General features: G+C 42.3%; 1 protein-coding gene across 1 annotated transcript in view; it reads left to right on the forward strand.

Annotated features, from left to right (window-relative positions):
- LOC139366117 (AF4/FMR2 family member 2-like) overlaps window positions 1-21,019 on the forward strand; it is a 169,481-nt gene that overhangs the window by 107,012 nt on the left and 41,450 nt on the right. Inside the window, exons 9-10 of the mRNA XM_071103229.1 lie at window positions 2,611-2,665; window positions 13,977-14,014. Of these exons, the coding sequence (XP_070959330.1) occupies window positions 2,611-2,665; window positions 13,977-14,014 (93 nt within the window). The remainder of the gene's footprint in view (window positions 1-2,610; window positions 2,666-13,976; window positions 14,015-21,019) is intronic.

The raw sequence follows: 21,019 nt of genomic DNA on the forward strand, positions 1-21,019 counted from the left end.
TAATAATATATAATACCTTATCAAAATTCAGAGTATCATAGTTACTTATCACAACAATTATTGAACATTTGTCTGTGTAATATGTATTATTTCTAAAGACTTATCATAGTTTGTCTCCAGTATATTTGAATTCTGAAAGGCTGGAAGGGTGGAGAGAGATCGTCCCTGAGGGTGCTGACAGATAGACAGAGGTAGTGATTGGGAGTTAGCTGGTGGCTAATGATCACAGCCTGTGCCTGTCCCTCCCTATCATTACGCTAGCTCTCTAGTGGGCTAGTGCCAGGAGACTCTGTCACCGCGTGTTGCTGTGTTGCTTCACTCCACCAGCTGTGCTGCTCTAGTCTGGGCTTGCCCTCTTCAGCTCTGTACGGCCTCTCATCTCTATTTTCCCCTCCCCACCCCTCCTCTTCTCTTCTCTCCCCCTATCACCCCTCCTCCCTTCACCCCTTGAACTGCCCTGCTGCCCTGACTAATCTTCCCCTTCCTGACCCTCCCTTTGCCCTTTCCTGCCCTGCCCTAGACACTCCTGACCTACCCGAGACACTTCTACCCTGACCTAGACACTCCTGTACTGTGTCTTTTGTAAAAGCAAAGGAACAGGAGGAAACAGTGCCAGTGCCAACCACACAATTCAAATGAGCCTCACTCATGGGTGGCTTCAGTGAAAAAGACATGGTGTGGTAGTAAGATAGGATGTTGTAAATCACATTATTTCTCAAGGCTTCACCAGAGCTGACTCTAATCCTATTTTAAATCATTAGACTGCACTTCACTCAGGTTTATCAAGGTGCTTTGAGCGCCTGTAAAAGAACACATATGTTTGCCAAAACGTCAAACCTTAAGCATACACTCAACTAATGCCAAGTAGGAAAGAAGGGGTTTAAAAAATATATGTAAATGACTTAATGCAGGTTGGGTCTCTATATCTCATGGTGTGCCAATTGTAATGAGGTGAATGTTTCTGTGAGCTCACTTCTAGCTGTGCTGCCAAAGTGTTTATATTCAAGTTAAAATAATATAAAACTCAGTTTAACTCCTTGTCCTCCTTGTGGTTTGAAGGTTAATTTAGCAAAGTGATAAACACAGCCCCAATTAGTCCATTAAAAACACTGTCTCACTCTCAGGCTGAAACAGTCTATATCTATTATTTATCCTCAAAGGTATTTATTATAAAGTCCTGTTAGTCCTGATATGTTGTTGCAACTGCGTATCTGTGGTTTCCTGACAGAGGGAGATGTCCTGTGGCTAATTATTTTTCAAGCAGTTCATTTGGATCGGAGGTCTATCAATGTTTCAAACAGATGTGCACCGAACCTACGTTCATCATTTATAGGGTCTTCAGGACTTCTTTAAGAGGGTATCGTTTTTATACACGTCTTTTGGGGTGTCATAAAAGTGAAAAGTATAACCACACCTCTCCTCCTAGAGTGAATAGGGCTGAGGGTAAGATGCTGCAGTGTACACTGTTCAGGTGAATTTATAGGTGTGCTTTTTCCTACTATTGATTTGTCTCCAATTAAAGGCTGGATTATCCACACCGGCTGGAGAGAAGTTAAAAATGAAATAGACCATGTTTGTCCCTCTTTTCTTTCTCCCTCCCTCTTTCTTTCTTTTTCTTTCTTTCTCTTTTTCTATTTTCTTCTGTGTCTCTCTCTCAAATTCACACACACACACTCACACACACTCACACATGCATGTACATACAGACATTACCCCCCCCCCCCAGCTTGGCTCCAACTGAGTGTAAATCCACTGGAAGCGTCCACTTCAGCCACCTGGTTTTGTGTTGCGAAGATTTCTTCTCCTGACATCTGTTAAATATTATCAGGTTAATGACTGGCAGTTTTGTTCAAAGTTCTGCCCAATCTAAGATGCTGCACGACAGCTTAGGTCATAGAAAAGTAAACTTTAAACACATTTCCCTCTCTCATAGAGCTCCTTTTATTGTTCTAACTGAGGGGGAAATTCCCCGCCTGGGTTATTTTTTAACAGCCATGTTGTGTTAGACACTCCGGGCCAGTCAGCCACTCTATGTAGAAATGTAGGTTGCTAAGCGCTAGCTCGCTGCTAGCCTGCCTGCTGGCCCGGTTTTATTGTGTTTTTACTATGATGTCATCACACCCCATAACCATTTGTCAGATGACATCATTCTTTCTGAAAACACTTTTTGATAGTTTATGGTCTGAAGCAAGCTAAGGGATTGGATGTTTTTTTTCAATGTTGAATTGCATTGAAAGATGGTATATATAACAGAGAATAGAGTAATGCCAAACCTCACTATGGAGAGATACATTTTGCTCTTCTGTAAATAATGGCACATCATCCCAAAAAGTATTGTGCTAGTGTCCTAATAAAAAAAATACCTTTTACATGCACTGATTTGAATAATATATAAGTTCTTTCCAGTTCTTTCGAGCAGTACTATATGTTTTGACTTTATATGGGGAATTGTTGCAGGGTTATTAAAGGGTTATTCATTTCATTCATATTTTATCATAAGCAAAATCCCAAAATAGAGAGGTGGATGATAAAGGAGACCTCAGTATAAGTTTGTTGAATAAATTAGTACATAAATTGATGACCTGAAGCTGTCTATTTGTCTTTCTGCAGAATGCTTGAGGATGACCTGAAGATCAGCAGTGATGAAGAGGACACTGATCAACAGGTAAAATTCATCAACACCCTTCTATGTACAGTATACTGTATCTCTTTATATGATGTTTTTCTGAGCCAGAAAATAACACAGCAGGAACTATTGGATTAGTTCATTCGAAATGGCTCTCATTGTGCTTCTTTTGTATTTTGATCATAGTTATCATCCATTCAGGACCTTCGACCGGTTGGTAGTTTAATAATAGTTATTAAACACTGAGGCCATCATACTCATTCAGTGAATACAACAGCACTGCACTCCCATATTAGTGTGTGTGTGTGTGTGTGTGTGTGTGTGTGTGTGTGTGTGTGTGTGTGTGTGTGTGTGTGTGTGGCGTGCTGTACAGTATGTGTGTGAAATGCATTTGCATCTCTGTGTGTTTATAAGTGGCTTACTGCAAATGAGTGCATGGTACATTATCACACTGTCATCGCCTGCAGTACACCAGCAGTGTCTGTACACAAATAAACACACACTAGTCTGCTTGGTCCCCCTCCTCCCCCTGTCCTCTGCATGCACAACAATACAGATAAAAACAAAAAACACATCCTGTCCTTATATAAGCAACCAGCTTAACCCCCCCGCCCCCACCCACACACATACAGAAAAACAAACACTTACACACATACACACACACACACACAGCCCCAGTGTGAGTGCCAGACACAGTGGATCAGCATGCTCCAGCACATGTGACTCAGGGCAGTGGAGAGAGGAGGTATAATTAATATATTTTTGACAGAGAAGCAGGAGGGGGCTGGGGAGAACCTGCAGCAGTAATTTTGCTGCTTCTATCTCCCAGTGCCCACATAGTGCTGTATCTAAAGCAATTAGCATCAGCCCAGGCTCTCTCTTTTTTTTTCGCTCTCTCATCCCTCTCTCTCTCTCTCTCCTCTCTTTCTCTCCATATTTTCCTCTACACACACTGTCTCGATTTATTTTTTAGTCCCTTTCCCTCTCCTTCTCTCCTGTTCTTGTGTGTTGCTCTCAGTCCAACTTTGGTGCAGTTATGACAGTAGCTAGAATAAAAAGGTCAGACTAGCCCTACCTCAGACAAATCACCTGGCACTGAGGGGAAGGGGTGTGGTTCTCAGATGGGAGAGGGGGGCTAGGAGGGGGTAGGGGGGTTTGCTGTGCCTGGACTGCTGGAGCTGCTAGCACCTCTGACCTCACTGTTATTCAGCTACCTGGTGCTATTCATCAGCTAGAAACACCTCAACCCTGTTTTGTTCATGCATTCCTCCTTTTTCTCTATGCAAGCACTTCCTTCCCTCTCCTCTTTGTCTACCAGAATTCACTGGAGATTTTCTAGCTGTGTATGAATTGTAGGATTTTTTAAAACAAATTTGTGAGAATGGTCTATTGCTTAGTTCTGCAGCAGCACAGAGGATCATTGAGGACTGTGGTCAATTAGTCGGGGTTGTGTTGCCTAGTTTCTTCAAAAAATACTGCAGTGAAAGGGCCAACCAAATGAAAACATTCTCCCCTAAATCAACAGCCATATTTTCATTCAGATGTCCTGGTGGATTAAGAAGAAATCTAGTCATCACAAACAGTGGTGTCTTTATTTATGTTAGCCGGCTTTCTCTCAATGATAAAACAGCCCCCCTACCCAGAATGAATAGGATACTGCTGTGACTGATCACCATAGATGGGGGGGAAACTAATGATAGTATTTTAACAAGGGGTTTCGAAGTTCAATGACATAATTTGTTAAGAGATAGTGGAGATGGAGATGATGAATCTGAAGGCGGATGAGTGAGTGAAGAGGCCGGTTCATCTGATGTCTCAAATCCTGAAATCATACTACTAGTATTAGAATAGCCTAATTTAAAACAGACCTTTCTGCCTTCCCTGTAAGACTAATCTCACAACAGAGCTAATGCTTCTCAATCACCCCTCAGTTGAATATTCAGGTTGAAAACAAATTGGGGGCATACATTACTGTGTGGCATACATCACTTTTGGAAAGATATTGTCCTCTCTACAGGCAATGGACCAGTAAATTCAATAGCAGTGCATTACTCTCCTTGCTTGCCACAATGAAGTATTCTTAAATATTGTTGAATTCCTTTTGTGTCAATTTCATGAACATCTTGCTTTGAGCTGTGTTGTATTACTCTTGGTTATATAGATAAGCACTTGGTCATGGCTGGCCTTTTTAGGCAAATCTAATGGTAGTCACAAAAGTGACACCGGCACAGCCCCATCCCTCCCCTCTCCCTTCTCCTCCTCCTTAGCGATAACCACCCTCTGAGTTTCCCACACACACACAACCCCTGAAACGAATGCCCAAAGACAGCTCATAAGCATGAAAAAAGCCCCAGCAGTCATTAAAACAGTTTGCTGGAGTGCGTATCTATGCCGCCGCCGAGCCAAACACACTAGCAGCCATGCCCCCAGCTGCGTTGCCTAGCAACCTGCGAATGGGGAAGAAGGATGGAAGCAGCCCAAATCCCTGTGGAGAGGGAAACAGCAATAAGAGAGCAGTTGACAGATGATCTGAGTTGTTTCATCTAATATACTGTGAAGATCACTGGCTCCTTTCATGAATGATAAATGGACTGTACACAGATCAATGGTCACAGCAATAAACTTAGCCTGCCTGGCCAGTGTGTGGCTATGGGCCTGCCTGTGCCCTGGTGGTAGTCAGGACAGGTTGTGGTGGCCAACAGCTTCACTACTTGTCGGTGCCAAGGGGTTTTATTTCTATACCTTGCTCAAACACTATTTAAGCGGATGAATATGCTTTCAAAGAGGACTTGACACCAATGTTTTTTATTTTTTGTATTCCCCCCCACATTGTGGGCTACATCATATTTCCAGGACTACAGATGTAGCAGTGACACTCATCTCCCTGTGCACCCTTCATTCACTGTGAAGTGGCATGCTACGGTCCCTTGTGTCTGTCTGCATGTGTAATTGATTTCCACTGAACTGTCATCGGAGAGGAAACACTTTAATGTTCATTTGTTTGTTACAATGTGTTGTTGTTCTATTATAGGGAATACATTTGGGAAAAAGGGGAGGGGGGCTGAACAAACAATCCTCATAGTATTAAATTACTGTCACCTGTCTGTGCTTCAAATCAGTGTCAGGTGTCAGTGATGTAGGTTCAAATCAAGCCTATGGATATCCATAGCTTAGTAGCAAGACCTTTCCTACTAATGTATAATGTAACAAGTATTATATTCTGTATGTGGACATGTAGCCTACTTTAAATGTGGAAATGCTGATTCGATGCAAAGCCTCTCTGCTACTATAGTAGGTGTAGGGCTGTGGCGGTCATGAAGTTTTGTCAGCCGGTGATTGTCAAGCAAATAACTGCCAGTCTCATGGTAATTGACTGTTAATTAACATAAACACATTTCGCATCTCCTGGCTTCCACGCATCGCCTACAAGCCACTGATGCAGATATTTGGAACATCTACATTTTAAAAATTCTAATAGATCCATTTATATAATATAGCCTACACCATCACAATAAATTCATTATTTATTTTAGATAGGTCTAAAGAAACATGATATGAAAAAAATGTAGTCTATTTCAGATGAACAGAATAGTATACTCTGAGTTGTCCTTGTGTTAGGCCCTGATCTGGCTATGCCATATGGATGTGGGCTACACTAGTTCATTTAGCACACAGGATGTGCTTAGAAACCTGTGGCATTATTTAAAAATAATTTTATAGTATGAAGAATACAAATCAAATACATTTTTATATGTCACATGCAATGAATACAACAGGTAGACCTTACTGTGAAATACTTCCTTACAAGACCTTAACCAACAATGCAGTTCAAGAAATAGAGTTAATTAAATGTTCACTAAATAAACTAAGGTAAAAAAAAATCTAATCAAAATGTAACACAAGAAAATGACATAACAGTAACGAGGCTGTATACAAGGGGTAAAGTTTAGTCGAGATCATTTGTAAAGTGACTATGCATAGATAATAAACATTGATGAATAAAATAGAAAGGATATTTTCTCCAAACGATTTCTGATGGAGTGTGCACACACGGCTATTCTGTGTTGAGTGGTTAGCAAAGGAACAGGTCCTCCTAAATGCTTAATTTATTAGTAATTTATGAAACTTTTTTTGTGATACAAACGTTGGGCTATACTGTATGTTTGATTTTTAATACATTCTAAGGCTGCATGATGCGACTCCAATGATGTTTTGAAGAATGTTTCTTGCACAGGCTGCACACACTTCATCAGTCTATAATTCACAATTTTACAAGCACTTGATAATGCCTCGATTTTCCCGGTTGCAACCCCCATTGTGTGGCGGTAATGCCCCCCCAAAAATCACTGGCCTTTTGCGGCCAGTGACCGTTGTGCCCTTGGGCTGAATATAATAATTCCCTTCTCCCTGCTGCGTGCTACGAAGCACATCTCACTCACATTGCACTTTCAGATATCTTAATTCTTATTAGCCAGTGCCCGTCACCTGATCGTGTCCTTCTCAAAGGCATCTCAGCTTCGAAGTACGATACTAGTGAAGACAGACACATCTGGGATGTAACTGCGCGCATCCTTCTCATTGAATTCCAAGGCGCATATTGAAGATGTTAGAAGAACTGTCAACATTTATTTGTTATCAGCCAACAAGATAAGGAGGCCTAAGGAACAGCAAAAGCACTAGCCTATGTAAATCTACTATCCCCCATAGTACAAAAGTTGAACTGTTCTATTGGTATTCTACATAGTCTGGGACAGTTGTGGGATGCGAGAGATCCCGAATTAATACAACCACTCACATCAAAAAATATTTTAAAAGCAATGAGGTGATGCAACAGATCAGAACGTTTAGCTTAAAATTTTGATAAACTATTAGCATATTTCTTCACATAGCAGCAATGCGCACACGGCATAAGTGCAAATGTATGGTATGCAAGAAAATGGCGTCGACAGAGAGGGCTGCCTCGCTTCTAGTCCTTAGGAAACTTTGCAGTATTTTGTTTTTTCATGTATTATTTCTTACATTGTTAGCCCAGAAAATCTTACGTGTTATTACATACAGAACTATTGGATATCAGAGCAACTTACCAGCACTACGACCAGGAATACAACTTTCTTGAAGCGGATCTTTCTTCCGAACCACCTAGATCATTTGAACTGTTTCCAGAGGCTGACCCAAAACAACGTTGCCGGAGAAGACGAAGACGGAGTGGTCTTCTGGTCAGACTTCGGAGGCGCGAACTCCACCCATCGCTTCCGAGTATATTACTGGCCAATGTCCAGTCTCTAGATAACAAGGTCAACGAAATCAGGGCAAGGGTTGCTTTCCAGAGAGACATCAGGGATTGTAACATACTATATTTCATGAAATCATGGCTCTCTCGGGATATGTTGTCGGAGTCAGTACAGCCACCTGGATTCTTTGTGTGTCTCGCTGACAGAAATAAACATCTCTCCGGGAAGAAGGGCGGGGGTGTATGTTTCATGATTAACGACCCATGGTGTAATTGTAACAACATAACGGAATTCAAGTCCTTTTGTTCACCTGACCTAGAATTCGTCATAATCAAATGCCGACCGTATTATCTCCCAAAGGAATTCTCTTTGGTTATTGTCACAGCTGTGTATATCCACCTGAAGCCGATACAACGACAGCCCTCAAGGAAATTCACTGGACTTTATGCAAACTGGAAACCATGTATCCCAAGGCTGCATTTATTGTAGCTGGTTATTTTAACAAAGCAAATTTGAAAACAAGGCTACCTATATTATATCAGTATATTGACTATAGCACTCGCGCTGGAAAAACACTGGATCACTGCTACTCTAACTTCCCGCCCTCCTTTCAGCAAATCTGACCACGACTCCCTTACTCGCTCCTCCCTTACTATAGGCAGAAATTCAAACAGGAAGTACCCATGCTAAGAACTATTCAACGCTGGTCTGACCAATCATGTGGACTGGGTAGCCTCAGAGAATAATATTGATGTATACGCTAATTCAGTGAGAGAGTTTATAAGGAAGTGTATAGAAGATGTTGTACCCACTGTGACTATTAAAATCTACCCTAACCAGAAATCGTGGATAGATGGCCTAGAAGGCCAGCATCCCGGAGTTGCTTCTTCACTGTTGAGACTGGTGTTTTATGAGTACTATTTAATGAAGCTGCCAGTTGAGGACTTGTGAGACGTCTTTCTCAAACTAGACACTCTAACGTACTTGTCCTCTTGCTCAGTTGTGCACCGGGGCCTCTCACATCACACTGCACACTGCCCTATCCCATCTGGACAAGAGGAATACCTATGTAAGAATGCTGTTCATTGACTATAGCTCAGCATTGAACACCAAGCTCAAAATTAAGCTTGAGGCCCTGGGTCTCAACCCCGCCCAGTGCAATTGTGTAATGGACTTCCTAATGGGCCGCCCCCAGGGGGTGAAGGTAGGAAACCACATATCCACTTTGTTGATCCTCAACACAGGGAACCCACAAGGGTGCGTGCTCAGTCCCCTCCTGTACTCCCTGTTCACCCATGAATGCGTGGCCATGCACGCCTCCAACTCAATCATCAAGTTTTCAAACGACACAACCGTAGTAGGCTTGATTACCAACAAAGACGAGACAGCCTACTGGGAGGAGGTGAGGGCTCTCGAAGTGTGGTGCCAGGAAAACATCCTCTCACTCAACGTCAACAAAACAAAGGAATTGATCGTGGACTTCAGGAAACAGCAGAGGGAGCACCCCCTATCCACATTGAAGGGACAGCAGTGGAGAAGGTAGAACGTTTTAAGTTCCTTGGCGTACACATTACAGACAAACTGAAATTGTCCACCCACACTGACAGTGTGGTGAAGAAGGCACAATATGACTCTTCAACCTCAGAAGGCTGAAGAAATGTGACTTGTCACCTAAAACCCTCTCAAACCTTTACAGATGCACATTTGGGAGCATCCTGTTGGGATGTATCACCGCCTGGTATGGCAACTGCACCGCTCACAACCGCAAGGCTCTCCAGAGGGTGGTACGGTCTGCACAACGCATCACCGGGGACAAACTACCTGCCTTCCAGGACAGCTACAGCACCCACTGTCACAGGAAGGCTAAAAAGATCATCAAGAACAACAACTACCCGAGCCACTGCCTGTTCACCCCGCTACCATCCAGAAGGCGAGGTCAGTGCAGGTACATCAAAGCTGGGACCGAGAGACTGAAAAACAGCTTCTATCTCAAGGCCATCAGACTGTTAAACAGGCATCACTAACACAGAGAGGCTGCTGCCTACATACAGACTTAAAATCATTGGCCACTTTAAATGGAACACTAGTCACTTTAATAATGCCACTTTAATGATGTTTACATATCTTGCATTACTCATCTCATATGTATATATTGTATTTTTATACCATCTATTGCATCTTGCCTATGATGTTATGTCATTGCTCATCCATATATTTATATATTCCTTTACTTAGATTTGTGTGTATTAGGTAGTTGTTCTGGAATTGTTGGATTACTTGTTAGATGTTGCTGCACTGTCAGAACTAGAAGCATAAGCATTTCGCTACACTCACAATAACATCTGCTAACCATGTCTATGTGACCAACAAGATTTGATTTGATGTTCCAAAATGTAATCAATTAGTGGGAAAACACCATTCTCAAATGTGACAGCAAATGCTATTATGCATGTAATGCTTTATTATAAAGTTGCATTTGAAACTCAACTGCAACCTATGTATGCCAGTTAGGCTCTACACCGGTTGTAAAGCGATTAATGTGCTTAAAACCTCTTAGTGCGGAAATCCCTCTAGCGGGATCAAATTCGACAACATCTGGTGAAATCGGAGCGCACTGTCACGCCCTGACCTTAGTTATCTTTGTTTTCTTTATTATTTTGGTTAGGTCAGGGTGTGACGAGGGTGGTACGTGTGTTTTTGACTTGGGTCTAGGATTTTTTGTATATCTATGGGGTTTTGTATTATCTAGGTAAATGAAGGTTGGTTCCCAATCAGAGACAGCTGTTTATAGTTGTCTCTGATTGGGAATCCTATTTAGGTTGTCATTTTCCATTTTGGTTTTGTGGGTTATTGTCTATGTGTAGTTGCTGTACATGTCAGCACTCATGTTTATAGCTTCACGTTTGTTTGGTTATTTTTTGTTAGTTTGTTTAGTGTTCTTCGTTTAAATAAAGAAGAATGTATTCATCTCACGCTGCGCCTTGGTCTCCTCGTTATGACGAACGTGACAGAATAACTCACCAAACCAGGACCAAGCAGTGTGAAAAGGAGGAACAGCACTTAATGGGGAAATTTACCTGGGAGGAGATATTAGATAGAGCAGGACCCTGGACACAGCCGGGGGAGTATCGCTGTCCTAAGGAGGAGATAATGGCAGCGAAAGCGGAACGACGATACTACGAGGAAAAATACCCGGAGAATAGAGGAACGGCGACGATATGAAGGTACACGGCGAGCACGGAAGCCCGAGAGACAGCCCCAAGAAATGCCTCGGCAGTCCAGTACGCCCTGTTCCTCCTCCCCGCACTTGCCCTGAGGTGCGTGTCACCAGCCCGGTACCACCAGTGCCGGCACCACGCACCAGGCCTACAGTGCACCTCGGCAGTCCAGAGTGTCCGGCAACAGTACCCAGTCCAGAGCGTCCGGCGACAGTACCTAGTCCAGTGCGTCCGACGACAGTACCCAGTCCAGAGCATCTGGCGACAGTTCACAGACCGGAACCTCCAACAACGGGCCACTTTCCGGAACTTCCAACGACGGGCCACAGTCCGGAACCTCCAACGACGGGCAACAGTCCGGAACCTCCAACGATGGGCCACAGTCCAGAGCCTCCAGCGACGGGCCACAGTCCAGGGTCTCCAGCGACGGTCCCCAGCCCGGGGTCCCCAGGCCGGGGTCTCCAGCGACGGTCCGCAGCCCGGGGTCTCCAGCGACGGTCCCCAGCCCGGGGTCTCCAGCGATGGTCCCCAGCCCGGGGTCTCCAGCGACGGTCCCAAGTCCAGAACATCCGGCGATGATCCACGCAGCGAGGGTCCCCAGCCCGGGGCCTACGGCGAGGATCCTCAGTCCAGAGCCTCCGACGATGATCTACGGGTCTGTGCTACAAGAGCAGACTCAGTGTAAAGAAGCGGGGCGGCATCCAGAGCCAGAGCCGCCACCGAGGTTAGATGCCCACCAAGACCCTCCCATATAAGTTTAGGTTTGCGACCGGGAGTCCGCACCTTTAGGGGGGGAGGGGGGAGGGTACTGTCATGCCCTGACCTTAGTTATCTTTGTTTATTATTTCTTTATTATTTTGGTTAGGTTAGGGTGTGACGAGGGTGGTATGTGTCTTTTTGTCTTGTCTAGGGTTTTTTGTATATCTATGGGGTTTTGGTATTGTCTAGGTAAATGTAGGTCTATGGTGGCCTGAATTGGTTCCCAATCAGAGACAGCTGTTTATCATTGTCTCTGTATGGGGATCCTATTTAGGTTGCCATTTTCCATTTTGGTTTTGTGGGTTATTGTCTATGTGTAGTTGCATGTCAGCACTCGTGTTTATAGCTTCACGTTCATTTTGTTATTTTGTTTAGTGTTCTTCGTTTAAATAAAGAAGAATGTATTCATCTCACGCTGCGCCTTGTTCTCCTCGTTATGACGAATTCAAAATACAAAATCGTAATATTAAACATTCACGAAAATACAAGTGTCCTACATCATTTAAAAGCTTAACTTCTTGTTAATCCAGCCGCTTTGTCAGATTTCAAAAAGGCTTTATGGCGAAAGCATACCATGCGATTATCTGAGGACAGTGCCCCGCACACAAACTTGAAGATCTTCTTCTACATAACAAATGGTAATTTTGTTCGATGAAGTCCTTCTTTATATCCCCAAAAAGTCAGTTTAGTTGGCGCGCTTGATTCAGTAATACACTGGTTTCCCTCGTTCAAAATGCATACAAATGAATCAAAAAAGCTACCAATAAACTTTGTCCAAATAAGTCAACAACATTTCTAATCAATCCTCAGGTACCCTAATATGTAAATAAACAATCAAATTTAAGACGGAGAATAGTATGTTCATTACCGGAGATAAATAACGAAGTGCGTGCTCTCATTCTCGCGCGCCACAATACTACAGCCAAAATGGGAGCCGGCTAGAAAAACTGCAAATTCTAGCTAATTTGCAGTTTGGCTGAGAGAATGCCAAGGGTGTGCAAAGCTGTCATCAAGGTGAAGGGTGGCTACTTTGAAGAATCTTAAATATTACATATTTTTTAACAAACATGATTCCATTTGTGATATTTCATAGTTTTGCTGACTTCACTATTATTCTACAATGTAGAATAATAAAAAAATAATGAGTAGGTGAATGAGTAGGTGTGTCCAAACTTTTGACTGGTACTGTATATATGAAATTAGTTTTGAATGAGAATGGACCATTATCATGCACCTGTCTCAGAACAGGGGCAGGGGGATACCGTCACCTATGACTTATATAGCGAATAGAGGGCGCTTTTCCCACGGTTCGTTTTCATGCCCGCCAGGTAGGCTATATTGCTATTGTAAAGCGAAGCCATGTGCTTAATATTAGGAAAGTTGACAAATAAATATTGTAGGGCTAGCATGTAGAAAGCTGAAGGGATCCTCTTTTTAATAGAAGCATTCAAATCTCTGTTTTCCCACACAATCACACAATTCCTATAGAAATGTTGCGCAACATGAGCTCATGAACTCTCATTAAGTGTTTGGTTTGATTTCCGATTTCATTGATTTTGCATTTATGTCAGAGTGATTAGAGGGACAATACAGTGCTGAGTACCAGGCAGTTAGCACGTTTTGTAGGCTACTAATGACCATCAGCAGCATCCGAGCTTGGAGAAGACCAGTTACCGTGACTAAAAGGTCACGTGGAATTTGACTGCGGTCATGATTCGGGATTGCCGGTGTGGCGGTAATACGGTCACCGTAACAGGCCTACTTAGTTCTCTAAAACTCCCCGGTCCTATTAAATCACACAGTTGTTTTTGCCTCCAGACAGCATTGATCGAGCAGTGGACACCTCACTGCTTCTTTTAATCATTCCCATTCCTCCATTCAAAGGGAAGGGGTATAAACAGACAAAACAGACAAAGAGGAAAGTATGTGTTTGAGTGCCTATCTGTATTCATCCTGAAGCTACGTCCTTTCATCCAGGGCCGTGATTCATCCCTCCTTTTATCCTTCCCCCAGTTCAGGGCTATTTGTGCTGATGTCTTAGTGGTATAGAGAGATGGGTATCACTATACATCACATACTGCATGTTCTGCACTGTACAGCACCTAACAGGACTCTGTCTCTGCTGTGTTATTGTGTTCTCAGGCAGCAGAGAAGCCCAAGCCCAGAAGTACACCTCTCAGGTAAGTGCCAGATCATGTTGAACTGGTGGCTTTGTGTTGATTCGTCTCTGTGAGGCGTATTGGATGACATCCTGTTCTTTGCATAAGCGGTTGCAAGTGATCAGTTCTGCACACATATCTGTAATCAGTAACTGTTTATATCACACTTCTGTCATTGCAAACAAGCTGTGATTGTCTCAGATCATTGCTCCGTATAGTTTAATTACATATATCTTTCTCTGGTGTGTTGTAATTGTGAAAATACATGATTTAGAGTGCGTGAAAATGTGTATTTTCAGCATAATGAAATTACTCCACTGTAGACTTTAACAGAGACAGAGAAAAAAACAGGCATGGGCTAAGTATAGAAATGTACTGCTGTATACACACACAACTATGGAATGTGATCTAAGGATACGTGGCTGTTGTTCATAAATAATAATTATGTAAAAAAAAAAGGAGCACAGAGGATGTACTAAATTGAAATACTGTCAGCATTTTATTTTAGAGGTTTAGATATTATATGACCGCAGGCCTGAAGCAGTTTTTCTCCCCTGTGTGGAGCAGAGCGGAGCAGGTAGAGTAGACACCTTTCCTGGGCGTGCCAGTATGAATGCATTAATATGCATTTCACAGTAGATGTATGGGTGTTCTATCATCTCTAATCATGGGAGTATTATGGCTGCTGTGTGAATGGGCTCATTAAGAAAGGCAGAGTGAAACATGGCCTGCAGCTCTTTCTCAAAAAGGGACTCTGGGACTGGAGATGCTGCGAGCACTCCCCCGGCCATGCCCCCCAACCAGAACACCACACACACACACTTATGTGTACTCACACTCATCCCTCTCACACAAGCTAGCTCACATAGCCCCCTACTAGTACAACACACAGTCCCCAAGTACCACACACAGCTCCCCCTACCGCACACAGTCCCTTAGTACCATGTAATAGCCCCCCATGGCCACTTATGAACCCCCACTACATCATGTTCATAAGATCCCCAATCACTGTACAGCCCCCTACTACCTTATAACAGCTCTCAGGGTACAGAAAATCATTCATCAAGTTGGTTTTAGAAAAGGGAGATTAACCACTGAGAAAATGTTATGACTCTCAGAAAGCATTTTAAGATAATTTAACGAAAAAATGTTTTCCTTGCCATGCTTTTTGACATAGGGGCTCCTTTCCACCCGCCACGCATAGTGGCCTTTGTTAAAACAATAAAAATCATCCAGAGCTTCCTTACACAGCGGAAAATAAACATAAAGTTTGTTTCATTATTCTCCACACCCTTCAGACCTGAGGCCCGGGATCCCACAAGCTGCAGTCCTGTCCACACCTGTTTTCAATCTACATGTCTGATATTTATTACCCTCCCCCTACAGTTGGAAATGTGTCCCAATTCAGTAGATGACCTATGCTATTGGACATCATCCATTCACTCACAAAAAGCAGCTAAAAAGCTCCAGACCTGTATAAAAAAAACACACTGACACTGTATGGACAACATCTGAAGATTAAGAAGACAGCTACATTCTTGGTGGTCGCTTTCCAGCTTGACATGAAGTCAACAATTCGCATTGTAACCATTGAAACAGCAGGGGGGGGAAATAATCAACCATCTGAAAGCCCTGTGGGGGAAGAGTACCGGAGCAGCGCCAATAACTGTACTGAAAGTGTACCAAAGCTACAACAGGCCTGTCTTCGAGTACTCTTCCCTCGCCTGGAAAACCACATCAACACAACAGAAATACAAGCTACAAATAATCCAGAACAAAGCAATAAGAGCAGCCTACCGCCTCCCTAAATACATCCATGTCACCTGCTTTCACGAAATCTCTGGTCTGAAAACAATGAACGAGCACCTGGACCTTTTGGGACAGAAATACATTCAATAAAGCAAAAGACAACCCATCACTGAAGAAAACAATAGAATAAGCAATACACTACCAAGACACTCCTCTCTCCACCATATTGACCACTACCTAACCCAAACCCTACCCCTTACCTTAAACCAGGTTGGAATCCAAACCCCAGCCTCCTTCCCTAAACCGGGTCTGTATTGAAACCCCAACACTACCTCCCTCCATGTAACCCCAAGAAAAGCCATTGAACAAGTCTTAAACTTCAACTGAACCCACTGGGCTGTGGTCAATAACAAGTATATCAAAAAAGACATAAAACACAGTTCAAATTCTACAGTAACATACATGAGAGTATCTAGGCCCCCATCAAGGGGAACAAGTATTAGCTATTTAAAGAGGTGAGCATGGCAATATTTTCCGCAGCCAACATATATTGATAGTGGGGTTATAGTGGTGGTGGTGGTGAGAGGTTTGTGACGAGCTAATGAACATTGATTTCTGGTGCAGCTCTGAGGCAGAGGTCACATGCTGCGAGGAAAATATGCTAACTTTACTCATACTCTGTTTTCCCTCTCGTCTTTAATTCAGTGTGTGTGAACATAGCCTCTCTTCTCCATATTGGCCCAGATGGAAAGATCTTTATGTTTCAATGTGTGACATCAAAGTGGAGTGTTTTGAATAGATACATACTTTAATAGCCATGCAGTTCAAATATTTATCTCTTGCTCTGAACACACTGAATGACTGTGACTATATTTGGGGAAAGCCTTTTGGCAGATGCTGCTTTAGGGAAAACTATTGTTGTTGTTGTTGATGCTGTGCTATCTGACAAGACTTCCATTGTGCTCCACTGCCATACGCTTCCTTGCCCCGTTGCCAGGGGGCACAGGGGGGCAGTGCCCCAGCCGAGGAATTTGCCCATTAAAATCTTGCCCACAGATGAGTCCTGGGCTGAGGGCTCCTTTCCACCCGCCACGCATAGTGGCTGTGCCAGCTCTCAGGGTGGACCAGCTGGCATGGCCGTGGCCACACATGGGTGTGGTGATCCCTAGGGAACCCTGGGCCCATATTAATAAATGTCTCAGAGTAGGAATGCTGATATAGGATCAGTTTTGACTTTTAGATCACAATTAATAAGATTATATAGACAGGTGGGACCTGATTCTAGATCAACACTACTCTGAAATACTTAGTGAATACAGGCCCTGATGTCAGGTCACTACTCTCAACAGTACAGAGTGTAGGAGACAGGAAACACTAGACACAGGCTCCAGAGATTATAGGCCCCTGGGGGGTCATTGAAAGCAGCCAGCACAGCCCATTCACATCATCATATGTGACATATCACCATGCATTGTTAAAAGCTGCTTCTCCCTTATTTAGACATATGCGACGGGACTCTGTAAATGTGATTCGCTATTGGCGAAAGGCCACACTCTGATGAATACTATTGTGTGGAAGTACTATTGGCATCTAGTGAGAAAGAATTAACAGCGATTCCAACCTGCAGCATGATGCATAACCCTACCCTGTTTACAGTGTAAATACACTTGGGAGTGGAACCACCTTTAATAGTGCAGGTATAATTCTGTACACCTACATTTATCTCAAGTCGATATGTAACTAGAACTTGGATTAGGGCTGTGTTTTGTCATTATTCTGTTACTAACTAGAGCTAATGAAAGGGGGAAATATATGTATTCAGGTGCTTCGCTTCAGACCTGTAGTTCTAGGTTTAAACTATTTATATACACAAGTAATAGCCTTTGGAATCTATCAGCCAGTCACCTCCCCTGATTGGGAATATGATATTCCAGTATAGGATCAGGGCTGGTTCCATCCAGATATCCATGTTGACTGTGGTCCCACTGTGCTGTAACTAATGAGAGACATTCACAACTAGTGCTAGCAAGCCTCTGATAAATGTGGGCACCAGGAAATGTGCAGAAAATGAATTTTAAAAATACCCACAACACTCAATAGTTGTCTGTTTGATTTAGAGGCCTGTTTTGCTTAAGGACACAAGGTTTATTTGTGTTTATTTCTTCTGTTGTTCAGATCCTACTTGACTTCACTTACAATACTTTAGCGTTCTTAACAGTTCCTCTAATACTGGACAATCTGGGCTTTGTGTTATTAGCATATCTTGTGTGACATGAAGGTCAGCAACACATCCAGTTTGTTCTCTGTGACTGTGTCAGATAACATCTATAATGAACAAAAATATAAACGCCACATGCAACAATTTCAACGATTTTACTGAGTTACAGTTTCATATAGACGGAAATCAGCAAATTGAAATAACTTCATTAGACCCTAATTAATCGATTTCACATGACTGAGCAGAGGCGCAACCATGGGTTGGTCTGGGAGGGCTTTGGTCCACCCACTGGGGAGCCAGGGCCAGCCAAACAGAATTAGTTTTTTCCCCACAAAAGGGCTTTATTACAGACAGAAATACTCCTCAGTTTCATCAGCTGTCCGGGTGGCTGGCCTCAGACAATCTCGCAGGTGAAGAAGCCGGATGTGGAGAAGGTCCTGGGCTGGCGTGGTTACACGTGGTCTGCGGTTGTGAAGCCGGTTGGACTTACTACCAAATTCTCTAAAAAACTTTGGAGGCGGCTTATGGTAGAGAAATTAACATTTAATTCTCTGGCAACAGCTCTGGGGGACATTCCTGCAGTCAGCATGCCAATAGCACACTCCCTCAAAACTGGAGACATCTATGGCATTGTGTTGTGTGACAAAACTGTACAAAGATGATGCTGTTTAATCAGCTTCTTGATATTTGCCACACCTGTCAAGTGGATGGATTATAATGGCAAAGGAGTAATGCTCACTAACAGGGATGTAAACAAATTTGTGCAAAACAATTGAGAGAAATAAGCTTTTTGTGCATATAGAACATTCTGGGCTCTTATTTCAGCTCATGAAACATGGATACAACAGTTGACATGTTGCGTTTATATATGTTTTTTAGTATAAATACCATGAATCTGTCATAGCCTCGAACCGCAGCTAAATCTGTATGACCCTTGATTATAGCCTTTTGGATGTCGGCGGCAACCATAATTTCGACAACACAGTAAACAATTGAGGTGGCAGTGTCCATATTACACCTCATGGATTGGTTCATTTCATTCTGTGTCGTGTTTGGATTGGCCTTAGAGATGGGGCTGTTTATTTATGGATCCTATTCGAATCTTTGGAAGTTGCCTCGCCCCAAATCGGAGGGCATGAAAGTAAATGTTCTGAAGGTGAGAAAATGTGTGTATTGAGTCTAGCTGGGCGGCAGGGCCTCATCCATCGCCGGCACCAATCTGTATGACCAGTCAAGCAGCAAATCCATCACCGCCTCCTCAGGCAGGGAGCACAGAAAAGCAGTGAGAGAAAAATATGCTTTTTTTCCTATCTATCTGCAAGGCCCTGTTTTCTCTGCTATCATTACTCATCTTTCTCCACCTCACAATGTGACTCTATGTATCATATCAGTATTGTGTCATTATCGAAGTCGGTCATCCCGAACAATGTTCATTGTGTTACTGATAAAATTACCACATACCCTTTTTGTATCAAAAGGCTCCAGAAATGGCCAGTTCTGTGGCTTTTTTGTAGTACAAAGAAAATGTAGTAGACAAACATTTTGACATACTTTGGAAGTAAAACAAAAGCTGAGAGTTTTTAATTTAAAGAGGCAAGTCAGTTAAGAAAAGATTGTTTACAATGACGGCCTAGGAACAGTGGGTTAACTGCCTTGTTGAGGCGCAGAAAGACATATTTTTAACTAGTCAGCTCAGGGATTTGATCTAGCAACCTTTCGGTTACTAGTCCAACACTCTAACCACTAGCCACCGTGCTTCTACACCTGCATTGCTTGCTGTTTGGGGTTTTAGGCTGGGTTTCTGTACAGCACTTTGAGATATCAGCTGATGCACGAAGGGCTATATAAATACATTTGATTTGATTTGATTTAGGCTACCTGCCAACCCTTAGATTTTACTCTAAGATGAATAGCAAGGAGACAGAATAAAATATTTCAGGAATCCTGCTCTGTGTGAATAATCGAGCAATGAAAATGCATGTTTCAATAATGTTATTAATTAGACAACGTTCACTGGGTGGAGCCAAGAAAACCCATCTCAATAAAAAATGTGTTTTCTTTTTACAGTGGCATTTTTTTTTTTACACATTGCGGTTTTTATTGAATAAATGCCTAGGGCTGAGATGAGGTGCCTTCGGAAAGTATTCCGACCCCTTGACTTTTTCCACATTGTGTTAAGTTACAGCCTTATTCTAAAAATGAATTAAATGTTGTTTTTTTCCTAATCAATCTACATACAATACCCGATAATGCCAAAGCAAAAACAGGTTTTAAACATTTTGGCTAATTTATTAAAAATATAAAACTGAAATATTACATTTGCTTAAGTATTCAGACCCTTTACTCAGTACTTTGTTGAAGCACCTTTTGGCAGTAATTACAGCATCAAGTCTTCTTGGGTAGCGAAATGCTTGTGTTCTTAGCTCCAACAGTGCAGTAGTATCTAACAATTCACCACAATTCACACAAATCTTAAAGTAAAATAATTTAATTAAGAAATCTATAAATATAAGATTGAGCAAGTGGCTTTGACAAAAATTGAGTAGAATATAATTCAGTATATGTATATTAGAGGTCAACCGATTATGATTTTTTAACGCCGATACCGATTATTGGAGGACCAAAAAAGCCGTTACCGATTAATCGGCCGATTTTTTTAGATTTATTTGTAATAATGACAATTACAACAATACAGAATTAACACTTATTTTAACTTAATATAATACATCAATAAAATCAATAAATAATGAAACATGTTCAATTTGGTTTAAATAATGCAAAAACAAAGTGTTGGAGAAGAAAGTAATATGTGCCAATATGCAATATGTGCCATGTAAAAATGTGTGTCATGTAAAATATGTGCCATGTAAAAAAGCTAACGTTTAAGTTCCTTGCTCAGAACATGAGAACATATGAAAGTTGGTGGTTCCTTTTAACATGAGACTTCAATATTCCAAGGTAAGACGATTTAGGTTGTAGTTAATATAGTATTTATAGGACTATTTCTCTCTATACCATTTGTATTTCATAAACGTTTGACTATTGGATGTTCTTATAGG

This window comes from Oncorhynchus clarkii, chromosome 14 (assembly GCF_045791955.1).
Source record: "Oncorhynchus clarkii lewisi isolate Uvic-CL-2024 chromosome 14, UVic_Ocla_1.0, whole genome shotgun sequence".
In the NCBI taxonomy this organism is placed as follows: domain Eukaryota; kingdom Metazoa; phylum Chordata; class Actinopteri; order Salmoniformes; family Salmonidae; genus Oncorhynchus; species Oncorhynchus clarkii.